The sequence below is a fragment of the Dipodomys spectabilis genome, unplaced genomic scaffold (assembly GCF_019054845.1).
Source record: "Dipodomys spectabilis isolate Male_0828 unplaced genomic scaffold, ASM1905484v1 ptg000009l, whole genome shotgun sequence".
Classification (NCBI taxonomy): Eukaryota; Metazoa; Chordata; class Mammalia; order Rodentia; family Heteromyidae; genus Dipodomys; species Dipodomys spectabilis.
Genome location: NW_024870686.1, coordinates 4,875,686 through 4,889,863, shown reverse-complemented (window position 1 = coordinate 4,889,863; position 14,178 = coordinate 4,875,686). Strand labels below are relative to the sequence as shown.

The following is a 14,178-nucleotide window of genomic DNA, read 5'->3' as shown; positions in this document are numbered from 1 at the left end:
AATATCTGAGGCTTATGGTTCAAAGCTAGCCTAGGCAGGAAAGTTCCTGAGACTTTTACCTTCAATTAATGACCAAAAAGCTGAAAGTGGAGCTGTGATCCAAGTAGAAGGGTTCTATCCTTGAACACAAAGACTCAGGGACCCAGACCCTAAGTTCAAGCCCCAGGACTGCATAAAAAAAAGTCTTCAATGGTAGCAGTAAGGCAACATAGGATTAGGAAAGTGAAAGAGGAAGACAGATCATATATATATATATATATATGAACATACATATATATACACATACATATATATGCACACACATACACACACACATATATATATATATAGGTTAGAAATCAAAAATAAGATAAACTTTCTCTATGCTTTTGTGTCACTCAAATATCAGTCTTCTTGACTTGCAACAGTCCTAACAAAACCAGAGATTAGAAGGAATTTGTATTGAATTGTAGTCAGCTGAAATGGAGGGAAGAAAGGGTTCTTTCTAATAAATTGTCATCATAGGCCTATATTGTATACACATCTAAGGAGTAATTTATTAATACCATTTATCTCATCTAAAAGCCAAAGTAGACAAGAGAGGATTTGCCGTGTGTCCGTGAGAAATAAAGATGTTTTAAGAATAGATTTGTGAGTCAGTGTTTGTATTTGAATTTGCCTGAGCCTTTGAATTGTGTTTTTGTCTGTCTAGCAATATGTATCTAAGAACGTCATCTCCAGTGAGCATATCGTTGAGAGAGAAGCAGAGACATCTTTTTCCACCAGTCACTATACCTCAACAGCCCATCACTCTACTACTGTCACTCAGACTCCTAGTCACAGGTATGAAATAAAAACTTGGTAGCATTACCCTAAGGACAAATACTTTCACAATACCTTTTGCATCTAGTGCCTAAAAAGAGACATGGAACATTGCTGAGACACTAAATTAAATAGTCCTGTACCTAAACAAACTTGAGACATTAGTAGCTCTCACCTTAATTGCTTATAAATCTGAGCATCAATTTTTACTTTCCCAAAAAGTAAAACAGGGACTAGCAATAATTGCATATATTGTCTACATATGCTTTACTACTCACTAAACTGCCTCACTCATGGATTCTAGATAATACATAAAAGTTACGTTCTAATACTTTTAACAGCTCTGGGAAATACCTGAAAGAAGTAATGACCCTATAACTGAACTCTCAATTCTTATATACGCTAATGATTTCAAACGGACTGCAGTCTACCAAAAACAACACTAGAATTTCAGTTATACTCCTTCAATAAAATATTTCTTCAACCTAAGCCATTCAAAGACAGAGAAACATAGTGGCATTTGATGAGTATGTATTGATGAGTGAACAAACGAATAAACTTCAAAACAAGTCTGAATCATGATCCTCTTTCTAGCAAATACTTTCATAATTCTGTTCTTAAACAGTGTTCTAGTGAGCTCTGGTGCATCAGTTGCTTTACATATTTGGTAGAATTACTACTGTTTATTTCAATGTTTGCATATTTAAAAAAAAAATCTCACTGCCTTTCATGTTTCCTTCCTTCCACCCCTAGCTGGAGCAATGGACACACAGAAAGCATCCTTTCGGGGAGCCACTCTGTAATCATGATGTCATCAGTAGAAAACAGTAGGCACAGCAGCCCTTCTGGGGGTCCAAGAGGACGTCTTAATGGCTTGGGAGGCCCTCGAGAATGTAACAGCTTCCTCAGGCATGCCAGAGAAACCCCTGACTCCTACCGAGACTCTCCTCATAGTGAAAGGTAAAACTGAAAAGCAATGCTACCGCAAGGAGAACCTCTGTAAGACAATCCCTGTGAGCACTGCAGTCTCACCTAAGGAAATCTACCCAATCAGAATAAGGGTCTGCAGTTCCGTGGTGCTCCTAGTTGATGAAGTCCTCCTTTTGTTTGACTGAACTCATTTCTCCTGAGCTGTTCACATCGTCCCAGTGGCTGACCAGGCATCAGACTCTTTAAAGAGCTGGAGTGATTTGATATGGAAGGTGCAGCAGACTTGGAATTCCAAGACCTAGCCTTAGGCTCAGACCCTAGACAAATGGCACCAATGCTTAATAAGGACCCTTGTCTAATTCCCGTTTGCAGTTGTCCAAACTTTAATTTGGTGGTGGAGCTGGCCTCATGTTCTCCTACATTCTGTCTTACCTTTCAGCCTCAGTTAAATCAAGTCAGGGGCTATGTCACTGCTGGTGGTCATGGGGGAACACATACTTGCACCCCACCATATCATATCCCACTCCAGAAGGGACAAATAAAGTATTTTGTATGCTGCATGTGGCAGTCTTCACAGGTGGATTTCAAAGTAGATATTGCATTTGCCTTGGCCTCTTCATTCCAAATTGTTTTGCCATTCTATTGGGGAGATAGGGTCAGGTTTCAGGGAGTAACCACAAAGGTACAATAAAGAATGGAGGAAAGCGAACTGAACGACATGTTAAATAAGAATATGGAATCATATCTTCTCTTTGTCCACTTTCATGTATGCTGGAACAAATTTCCACCCAGTCAGGCTTTTAGCCCATCAACAAACTGTTCCATAATGGTTTTCAATCACCTGGATTGTTTTTTTTAGTGACATATCATTCTAAAAGACACCTTTGCTATACGGATAGGATTCCACAAAGAATAACAAAGGAGGATCCTGTGGGAGTTCTCAGGTCATATATGGAGCCTACTAAGCATTTACTATCTTTCTCCTCAAATGGCATTTTAGAGCTGTATGGAATTTCCCAAGAACCCATCTATGAAATATCAGTCAGAGTCCTTCAAATATTAGCCTTAAATTCATGTACTTACATCTTTACATATTAAGGAGAAGAAAAGTCTACCTATGGTAGTTCAGTCTTTTTGACACAGGAAAAGGAGGCTGGGGTAATGTTTTGTCATGATGACCTGTGATGGTAATCTTTGAAAGCTGACCTATCCCTGTTGGATAGACTTTCTTGCATACCCAAGATACTACCTAGGACTGCAAATTGTACCTCAAATGTAAAGATCATACAGAGAAATGGTAAATCACTTGTGTGTGTGTTGATTGGATTTGGATAAGCATCTCTCAGAGTGCAACTTAAGACCCTTCCAAACAAAAAAAAAAATCTGTAGACTCAAGGCTCCAATATTTCAGTCTCTGACATACTTTCCCAGTTTAGACACAGCTGGATCTCACATCCATATCACTGTGAGTCATGGAAGTTACTAGACCTCCTCTTCCTGTTAGCTAGAGTTCAGCTAGTGCTGTCCTGTGTCATCACAAGTCACATCAAATTAGACTCTACAAATGTCAGGGGGAAGAAAAGTCCTTTAGTGCTATGCTTCGGTGACAATTTTTTAATCATACATTGAGAAATGTGACTCATCCCCTTTGGTGCCAAAAGGCAACCCATCTTATTCTGGCAAAGGCATGGGGAATGTGCTTTGGGTGTCCTGATGGCTATATTCACTGAACAGTATTAAGCACAGAATATCACCAGGTATCTTGGTACTACCTGCTCACAAAAATGGCTAGGCATTTTGACTGATGTTTGCATACACATCTGTATGGAAGCCTAGGGATAATATAACCATAGGCATTAAAAGAGAAGTCTGGTGGGGCACTGGTGGTTTATACTTATAGTCCTAGCTACTCAGAAGGCTGATATCTGAAGACCGAAGTTCAAAACCAGCCCAGGCAGGAAAGTTCATGAGGCTCTTATCTCCAACTCTCCCCACCCCCCCCCAAAAAAAACAGAAGTAGAGGTGTGACTCAAGTAACCTTGAACACAAAAGCTCAGGGACAGTGTCCAGGTCCTGAGTCCAAGTCCCACAACCCATATCAATGAGAGAGAGAGAGAGAGGAGAGAAGGGAGGGAGAGAGAGAGAGGGAGGGAGAGAGACAGCACAGTTGGAAGAGAGGTAGACTGGAGATTGGACATACTCTCCATTGTGGTAACTATGAGACCAACACCAGGGTCTCTCAGGCTTCCCTTTGTATGTCTTGGACCCTGGAATGGATAGTTGCAAACTGAATGTTAACTAGAAGCATTTTGTGGAAAAAAATGAAAAGCACACAAATGTATTACACTGTTGTCAGGAATAAATCTAAGTTACTATGCTCTTTTTTTTTCATAAGACATAACCTTATAGCTGAGCTAAGGAGAAACAAGGCACAAAGAGCCAAATGCATGCAGATCCAGCTCTCAGCAACTCATCTTAGATCTTCTTCCATTCCCCATTTGGGCTTCATTCTCTAAGACCCTTTGGCCTTTAGGAAGGTATAGTATTTAAGTAATATTTTTTTTTCCCTTCCAAATCCCTGAGCCTTGGTCCTCATAAGCTGAGAAGTTTTCAGGACCTAGAGCCCTCTTTTCTTGGCTCTTATCTAAACTCATGATGAAATAGAAAAATCCCCAAAGCCTTGAAACAAACTAGACAATTTACCTGATTTTTTTTTGCATGTACTGCTGTGAGGCAACTCTTGGCTACATAATTTTAGATCCCAAGGGTATTGAATTTCCTAGTGTAAAAATGGAGACGCATACAATGAAAAGTCTTCTCTGACGCTAGCCTATCATGAACTCTGTCCCCTTACCCTCCCTGCTCTATGCCTTTTATTCCACCACACTTATGCAGGGTATTCTGTGCTCACACAGGTATGTGTCAGCCATGACCACCCCGGCTCGTATGTCACCAGTAGATTTCCACACGCCAAGCTCCCCCAAATCGCCCCCTTCGGAAATGTCTCCGCCTGTGTCCAGCATGACGGTATCCATGCCTTCCATGGCAGTGAGCCCCTTCATAGAAGAAGAGAGACCTCTGCTTCTTGTGACGCCACCAAGGCTGCGGGAGAAGAAGTATGATCACCACCCTCCACAATTCAACTCTTTCCATCACAACCCTGTGCATGAGAGTAGCAGCCTCCCCCCTAGCCCCTTGAGGATAGTGGAGGATGAGGAGTATGAAACAACCCAGGAGTATGAGCCAGCTCAAGAGCCTGTTAAGAAACTCACCAACAGCCGGAGGGCCAAAAGAACCAAGCCCAATGGCCACATTGCCAACAGGTTGGAAATGGACAGCAACACAAGCTCTGAGAGCAGTAACTCAGAGAGTGAAACAGAAGATGAAAGAGTAGGTGAAGATACACCTTTCCTGGGCATACAGAACCCCCTGGCAGCCAGTGTTGAAGTGACACCTGCCTTTCGCCTGACTGACAACAGGACTAACCCAGCAGGCCGCTTCTCCACCCAGGAAGAATTACAGGCCAGGCTGTCTAGTGTCATTGCTAACCAAGACCCTATCGCTGTATAAAACCCAAATAAACACATAGATTCACCTGTAAAACTTTATTTTATATAATAAAGTATTCCACCTTAAATTAAACAATTTATTTTATTTTAGCAGTTCTGCAAATAGAAAACAGGAAAAAAAACTTTTATAAATTAAATATATGTATGTAAAAAAATGTGTTATGTGCCATATGTAGCAATTTTTTACAGTATTTCAAAATGAGAAAGATATCAATGGTGCCTTTATGTTATGTCATGTCCAGAGCAAGTTTTGTACAGTTACAGTGATTGCTTTTCCACAGTATTTCAGCAAAACCTTCCAGATATTCAGTTTTTGCTGGCTTCTTGTGCATTGCATTCTAATGTGGACTGGATGTATGATTTGCAAGACTTGCAACTGTCTGTCTGTTTGCTTGTAGCAGCACCCCAAGCAGTACATCTTGTAATGGCACATCCATCCAAGTAATCTTCTCTTTTGTATGAAGTTTTCTTTGCTTTTTGAATATGAAATGAGTTCTGTCGACTCTGTCAGCCAAAGGTTTGCTTCACTGGGCTCTGAGATAATAGTAGATCCAACAGCATGCTACTATTAAATACAGCAGGAAACTGCATTAAGTAATGTTAAATATTAGGAAGAAAGTAATACTGTGATTTTTTAAAAAAACTGTATTATTATTCAGAAGATAGCTTGCTCTTGCTAAAAGGAGCTACCACTGACTTTATTTTAACTTATTTTTTTTTCCTTGAAAAAGAACAACCATTTTAGGGATAGCTTAGAAAATGGGTTCTGGCTTGCTATCAGGGTAAATCTAACAGCTTCGATAGAAGAGGACTCAATTCCACTTTCTCTCTAAGAAAATGATTTAGCAGCTCATCTAGTTGAACAGCAAACCACAACCGATAAAGGTGCAGTCATTTCTGATGTTTTGTTTTTTTTTTTTTCTTCACCGATTTGGGAGCTATTGATTGGCTTTGTCTTCTCAGCTCTGGAAGAAGCAGATCATGGCACAACAAAAAAAAAAATCCAGCCCAAATAGCACACTCACCAACCTGTCTCCAACACTTGTATACTGAAAAGTGTCTGTTGTACACGGCAATGGCTTGTCACCATAGGAAAATGTTCCTATTGTAGCATGTTTAGAAGGGGGAGGGGGAAATGTGTAGAAGACACAGATAGAGAGTGGTTTGTGACTTGGTTGACATTTTAAAGTATGGTTGACTTCTCCTTTCTGCCCCTTCTGTGTCTCTTGCCTTTCAACGTTGCCCTGATTGAGTTGTAACTATGCACGAACACTTCTTGTCAGAATTGGCCACTGTGCATGTGATTTGTGATGAGCAAGAACCTTCCCCGGTGGTAATTCACTAGGAATGGCAATAGTGTTGGAAAAAATTGCACCTTTACTTGCAGAAGTAGCCCCTACCTCTGGACTGACGCCTCCAGTGACAGCCTATACCACCCATTTTCCTCTCTCTTCATTTTTGCCTTACCGCTACAAAAGCAGGACTAAGACTAGGCTGCACTTGGCATGTTCTCTTGTGACTGCAAATCCAGTGAAGGCCTACAGATATTGATATTTGAACTCACTGCTCATGCAGGAAAATAAGAAAAGTAGCCCTAAACCATGCAAATCCTCTTTCGATTCCCTGACTGGTGTCTGCCAAATCAGGTCTGGAGCTTTGCTTATGCTCACATGGCTTCCTAGGATCTATGGAGCAACATGGAAAACCAGTTAGCAGAGGGTTCACGAAGTCAATGACAATCGATGTGTCTTGTTCACAAGTGAACTGAATCTCTTTCTTCCACCAAATCCTATGCTACAGAGGAGAGGGAAGAAACGACATGCAAGTAGATCTTAGAAACAAAACGTTGGCTGGGCATATGTTAATGTCATTATACTCCTATATGTTCCTACCCTCTACAGAGATGTTTGTTGGAAGGTCTTTGAAGTTATACTTAATGTTTGCTATCCCATACTTTTTGTCCCTTTTATACACCCCACTTTCTCTGTGGTCAACATTGACCTTGTTGCTTTTTTAACCTACACAGAGGCGTCCCCTCAAGTTGTACTGATTTCCCAATTCCAGAGAAATGAGACCGCTCCTGGAAGGAAAATAATTCAGCTTCAAAGAAGTTCTCCAAATTATTTTTAATATCGCCTTTGAATATCTTGGCTCTTTCTTCAATATTTTCATAAAGCAATTTCTATTGTTATTTTCAAGACCCTTAAACATCTTGTTCCAAACTCCTTGGGCAGCAGGGTATGCAAATGTCCTCTTTGGAAAAATAAATAAAATCTTCTGATTAAAAAAAAATGAGCATGAGCAGCCTTTCCCTCAGTATAAGCATTGCTGCAAATGCTAATATTTCAGATATATGAAATTTTATTTTCAGCCTGATTCTGGTCACTCAGAAAAGTGGCATGTTAGTTAAGACACCTTTTTCCCCTATGGAGCAAGAAATTCCTTTGATAAGAAAAACCAGTTGGCTGTTCAAAGCTACTTACTTCAGCCCCCAGATTTATGTTCACAGGGACATTGCAGGGGGGTGGCTTTAATGCCACCTCACTCTCAGTCATCACTGTTTATAAATTCAGGCAGTGCCTTGGTAGCCCAAAGGAATAGAAAACCTATGTTCCTGGCATACAGAAAGCTGTCTTGGGTTTTAAGGCCATGGAAATTACCCAGAAGCTTGACAGCAACTTGTTATTCTGGGTCTGAAATCATATTCCCCCAAAGGGTATGAAGTGAAGCAGAGAATGTACATAATGTCCTTTTTTTCTCATGCAACATTCATTTTCTTTTCTGTTTTCCCTCTTTTTCTTTCTTTCCCAACAGTGCCTGGTGGACAGCCTTCAGATTTATACAAACTGGTCCTCTGTGTAGGAAAATGTGTCCCAACTAGCTATCTGCTATATTCTTCTTGTTCATTCTGACTGTCTTTATATAGGTGGAGTTGATCCAGGGTAACTTGCTCCGAATTTCCTTTTCTTTTCTTTTCACTTTTGGCCTGAGGATATAGGGCACATGGCTCATATTGACAAAAATATGGAAGGTCTTTTAGTGCTGGCTGCATTCCACCAGCTACAGAGATTTCTGTTTTCAAAGATCCATTAAACACTGTACAGAAATGCAGATAAAAAGGAAATGGCCACATATCACAAGTTTTATTTCATATTCTTTTGTAAATACATATTGTACATTGCTTGGATTTTTTTAAATCATTTTCTGTCTTTATGAGTTAATGTCAGTTTTTACTCTCTCAACTGTGTAACATTGTAAATAACATAATGTCCTTTATTATTTATATTTAAGCATCTAACATAGAGAGTATTGTTTTCATATAAGTTTAAGATAAATGTTAAAAATATATGTTTTTTCCTTTGCTTTAAAATTATGTACCTTTTTCTTTTCTTTTTTTTTTTTGTTTGTTTGAAAAGAATAATTTATTGTTCAGGAGAAAGAATGTATATGTAATTGAAACTATTTGAAGAATGCACATTTGAAGGCCGTGAGGTACTGATAAACTAAAGAATTTATTATCCAAAATACTAAGCAATAAGTAATTGTGATTTATTTAAAGTTTTGTTCATTTTCCCAAGAAAGTCATACTGCAATAAAAAAACAAATGCGATCTGTGGAGACTTGAGTGTGTTGTTCAGCAGACTAATGTTTCAGTCTGTTAGACCAGCACCTTCTGTCTTGCTGAGACAGTTGTACTAACATAGTGGAAATGTGCTTCTTGGATCTCACCATCATCTTGTCTGTCTGTTGCTTTTGCCACACAATTCATCCTTGAGTCATCTGCCACCTGGTTCTGTTTACCTCCTTCCTCCTTGTTGAAGGGGCCACAAAGCAGTGGGAGGCTTCCATCCTTGTCTACTCTACCTCCCATACACAATGGCATCAGAGAGAAACAGTTCATGAAACAACTGCCAGGATTCAGCTTGCTACTATGTTGTCGAGTGACAGCCAGAAACTTCTTGAGATTAATGGAAAATGTCACTGTGCCCATCCCATTCGATCAGGAAAGAGGAAAAATAAATGCTATCAGGGTTCAAGTGATCCAATAGTCACAATCTCTAAAAGGCAGTCATGCTAAGCATCCTTATGGCTTCAGTAAATTTGCTTTCCATCAGACCCATGGCTCTATAGAAAGATAAGGCCCCATCAAATTCATTCCTCTCATTCTATCAATAAGTCAAACTGATGCCCATCTTACAGCTCAGGGAGGGGTTTATGCATGAACTATCTCTCGTGTTCTAAGGCTTGTCATAGAAATGAAGACATTACTTTTCTTACTGAAATTAACCTACACAAAAGCCATATTTTGACAAACAGATATTTATGTGCTACTTTTTTTTTATATATTTCAGGCATTTTACTCAGTGTCAGAAAAGTTAAGTGCTTCTAAAAGATAGGGAATGAGCATGAGCAATCTTGGGGTTCCAAATGCCTGCCTTTGTAGTTTGACCATACCTGAGATTTTCCATCCAAGTCTACCTCTATATATGTACACAATTTCTGTTACCTAGTAATAGCTCCACAAGAGTTATTTCCAAACACCGTGGATGTCTAGGAGATTTAAATGGAAGCTTTCAACTATGCATTCCTGAGGCCACAAAATCAATTCACAACCCACTAGCTTCTCAGCCAACCAGCCAGGCAGCAGCTCAGAAAGTACAGAATATTTAAAAAGTTAAAATTTAAATATGTTGATGTTTCATCCATTCCCCATCCTAACTGAAAACTACAAGCAACAATTTTAGTAGTTCAGGATAAAATTGTTTCCATAGGCTACCATTCTTTCAAGACAATCTTTCACTTCTAGTCAAATGACAGATCTTGATAATAATTACATTTCAGTTATAGTTATCTCTTGAATATCGAACCCAAGCCAGATGTAGAAACTAGCAAGCCTCTGTCCTTTCTACCAGTAGTCTTTACTCTCTGTTCTCATGATAAATGGCCAGAGGACTTGTCAGGGAGTTGGGGGCAAATCAAGTCAATCTGCAATCCAGATATGTAAGTTGCAGTAAAATTAAGTTATGCAAATTACTACCCCCCAAAATTTATTTGGTAGGAAATGGAAAGATAGCTCACCTATGAAAAATAAAGTCTTCCTGTTGGTACCAGAAATAACAATATTCCTAATCTTTAAAAATGCTGTTGGATAAGGTAGTCCTGTTGTTTCCTGCATGTGTCTTTTAGCATCTTGATAGTATCCTCATATGGCAGCTATTGGACCTCTCTATTTAGCTATTGGTTTTGAATGTCAAGCTTTAAAACATCATCTATTATAGAGAAATGACTTGTTTTGTAGAGATAACTCATCATAATCTACCAGGTCCATTTAAAAACAGACATAGTAAAAGAGACCAGTGATTCCTAAAAAGGAGGCAGAGACTGGAGTAATAATGATACCTAGGATCTTTTTCTAACTCCTCTTCGAATGGACATATTAGGAACAGAACAAGGTACAGAAAAAGACATCTCTTCTCATTACATAGCATACTGATGAGGAGGAAAAATTACCTCTGTAGATTTAAACATCTTTAATGGCTTGTGCATAGATTGACTCACACACAGGGAAATGAACTATTAAATATAAGTAATGTTCTATAATCTCTTATGACTCAAAAAAAACCTTCTTTATATCTTTTCTCGTTTTCTCCTGATATAATAAATGATGGGGAAAATTTAGGCTGAGTGGTTGAAAAAAATCTCTCTTGAAGTTATATATTAAGTAAGTTATAGCAGCAATATTTGTATCTAGGTTTTCTTACTATCATTTCTCAAACTCCTACCTTCTGCCCAGGTCCTAAGCATAAATAGGACTTTTAGCTTGAGTTTTCATTCTTTTACATATACAATGCAATTAGTAGCCTCTAAAATCAAGTTTCCTTTTGGAAGAACATGAGCTATTCTGGCTTTGGTTCAGAGAAATTCTAGAACCCAATTCATTTGGCTTTGTGACTCAATGCATCTTTCATTAAACTTTGCTTTCTAAAGAAATGATCTGTAGCCAGGAGAGTGATTTCACAACTCTCAATAGATAGATTGCAAATTCTAGTCAAAAGAAGATGTGGAGGTAGAGGAATATATCCCTACTACTACTTGGCAACTTTGTAAATGTAGGCAATTTTCTCCCCCTGATTTATTTCCTAATCTCTAACCACAAAACTGTGCTGCAGGCAGGATTCAAGTTGAACACATGGAAGGAAATTCAAAAATGTTCTCACACATAATGTGAGAATTCAAATTTCTTCTTCCATTCACTTCTTCTATTCCAGTTTCTTATACTAAGGAATCAAAGTTTCCAATGGTACAATGCAGCACAAGTCCACCCAGTAAACATATTTGACCATTTCTTCAATCTGATGCCACTCAACAAATTCACTTTAACAACAGCTATATGTGGAGAACTATAATCCATCCAAAAAGCATTTTAAACTATTGCTTAAATACTAAGCTCTCTTAGAATGAGTTATGAGCATAATAACTTGCTTTTACAAAGCCATACCATTTCATGTCAATTATCTAATTTTAATAAAATTTTAATTATTACTGATTCCTTATAGTCTCACAGGAATTTACTGAAACATGACTCTTTGTAGAGTTTCATACCGCCCTCAAACTTCTTTGCAAATATCTAGTAGGATAATCAAAAAATGGTCCTAACCTAACCTGACAGTATATCTTGGTCAGTGCACCTCCATTTGCCTTACTTTCACCCCTAATCTTAACATATTCTAATTTCTTTTTTTTTTTAATGCTTCACGAATTTGCATGTCATCCTTGCACAGGGGGCCATGCTTATCTTCTCTGTATCATTCCAATTTTAGTATATGTGTTGCCGAAGTGAACACCATATTCTAATTTCTTATACAAAGGTCTGCAAAGTGATGAAATTCAGAGTCAAGACTGATATGACCATTTTTATGAAAAAAAGAACATAGCTCATGGATATTTATCACGCACTCCCATTACCTATCCAATAAATGTTAAGGTTCTTACTGACTCTTTTCTCCATGCATAAAGCAGGATTCTCTTATGAGTGTGATCCATAATTTATGGATTCAAGCTATTCAGGTTCAATCCTTTAAAACTTCATTCACAAGAAGAATGGCAGATGATTTTGTTTCATGATATCAATCATCAGGCTTGCGTATCAGCATGGTTCACAGCAAGAATCTAACATACTTTTCCATATACTGGCTTACCTTCCAATTGAAATATATGTATATATTTATTGAGAATAATTGCAACCCTCACTCACCATAAAAATAACAGGAAACAATGCATGTAAACTTTGTATCTTTCTGGCTAATGTTGTTAGGAGTTTAGCTAACACCTGTCTTCCCAGGCTTTCATGAGGTGATTGACATTTTAGGAAGTAAGGTGATGATCTAGCTTCTGCATAATGTGGGAACTTACAGATTGGATGGTGGTTTAGATCTCCTCTGGTGCCTTATAGTGAAGCTCACAGCAAACTTTGTATCTCCTTCAGAGAATGAGGCTTTATTGGCATAAGCTTTTGCAGCTAATACGATATCAAACAATTGTCCTTTGGGTCCTAGTCTTGCTCTGCCGTGAATCAGGAAAAGAAAAAAATGGTACACATTATCCACTTGTTCCCACCTTCCCATTTCCCTATAACCACATCCTGCCAAGTACCAGTTGGTTCTGCCTTCACACAAGAGTCTCATTCAAATACCCCAGAAAAACTCCATTACTGGGAGTTCTTCTTTTCCCAGCTTTTCACTCCTGATTGATACGTTAATTATGCAGACTGGTCATCTCATATGGTATATACATATTACTTTCTCATACTGTGCCCCCAGAAAGGTCAATTAATATCATGTGTTAAATATTTTAAAATCAAATCATATGGCTTCATATTTTTAACAAAATCTTAGTAAGAAATGATTGGGTTTCAAGAGAAATTTAAAGTAATATTATTAGACATGGGAGCTTCCTTGATTGGAACAGTCACATGATATTATCTTTTCCATTATTTTCTTTGTCCCTAGACTTTTCCTTCACAACAACAACAAAAATGAACATTTTTTCTAGCTCCATTACATTTGTTGAAGATTACCTTATTTGAAAAATATATTTGCTAGTCAGGAATGTAAAAGATGAACCTTGCATTCTTTCTATGAAGGTGTTCACACAGAGTTACAGAGCTGTAGGGTCCCACTCAGGATCAAAACCATGTCATTTATAAAAGGAGTAACTCTGAGGAAATAACCCCTCCTCTGGTTAGTAAATCCAACTGTTCCCCACTGTCCAAGTCAAACCTGAGCAATATTCTATATTTCTCCCACCATGTCTAATCGGTGACAGAGATGAATGTATCACTGACTTGTTAAATATCTCACCTCCACCAGCCCAACCTCATTTCTACCTTTATTCATGTCTCATTCATGTCTCTCACAGGGCCTGTTAGCCTCCTGACTGATCTCCTTCATTAGCTGCTCTGGACTTTCCTTCACATTGTGTCAGTGAGTTCTAACTTGCAAACCCTTTCTTGCAGTCTGTTGGTTATAACTCTCCTGTGGTTCCTCACGGACTACAGTTTCTCAGCCTGATATAGGAGGCCCTCCACAGCCTGGCTCTGCAAATAGACTTGCCTGCATCTTCATAACTAGCTTATTTCACTCCTCACCACTCATTCCACTCAGGATTTCCTGTTTTCCAAACATACCACAGCAGTGTTATCAAATTCTAGTCACTGACATACCTGCTTCATATGAATACCATGTATCACCTGTATTTTCTTTTGCATATTGTTTTTTTAATTAATTGCATTTTTAACTAAAATAAAGTCATTTCAAAGACAATTTTGTATCAATGCTGTGAATGGAAAAGTGCAATCAGTTGGCATAATTAAGAGTGT

General features: G+C 38.4%; 1 protein-coding gene and 1 non-coding gene across 6 annotated transcripts in view; one reads left to right on the top strand and one right to left on the bottom strand.

Moving 5' to 3' along the window:
* Nucleotides 1-8,912, top strand: part of Nrg1 (neuregulin 1) — a 1,054,999-nt gene extending 1,046,087 nt beyond the window's left edge. For all 5 annotated transcript variants that reach the window (XM_042701124.1, XM_042701137.1, XM_042701133.1 and 2 more), the window contains 3 exons: nucleotides 692-822; nucleotides 1,555-1,761; nucleotides 4,647-8,912. In XM_042701124.1, the coding sequence (XP_042557058.1) occupies nucleotides 692-822; nucleotides 1,555-1,761; nucleotides 4,647-5,301 (993 nt within the window). In that variant the 3' untranslated portion in view covers nucleotides 5,302-8,912. The remainder of the gene's footprint in view (nucleotides 1-691; nucleotides 823-1,554; nucleotides 1,762-4,646) is intronic.
* A 3,125-nt stretch (nucleotides 8,913-12,037) lies between these two features.
* Nucleotides 12,038-12,145, bottom strand: LOC122127805. Its single transcript, XR_006151295.1, has one exon. It is a non-coding gene; the product is annotated as a U6 spliceosomal RNA (small nuclear RNA).
* Nucleotides 12,146-14,178: the final 2,033 nt, after the last annotated feature.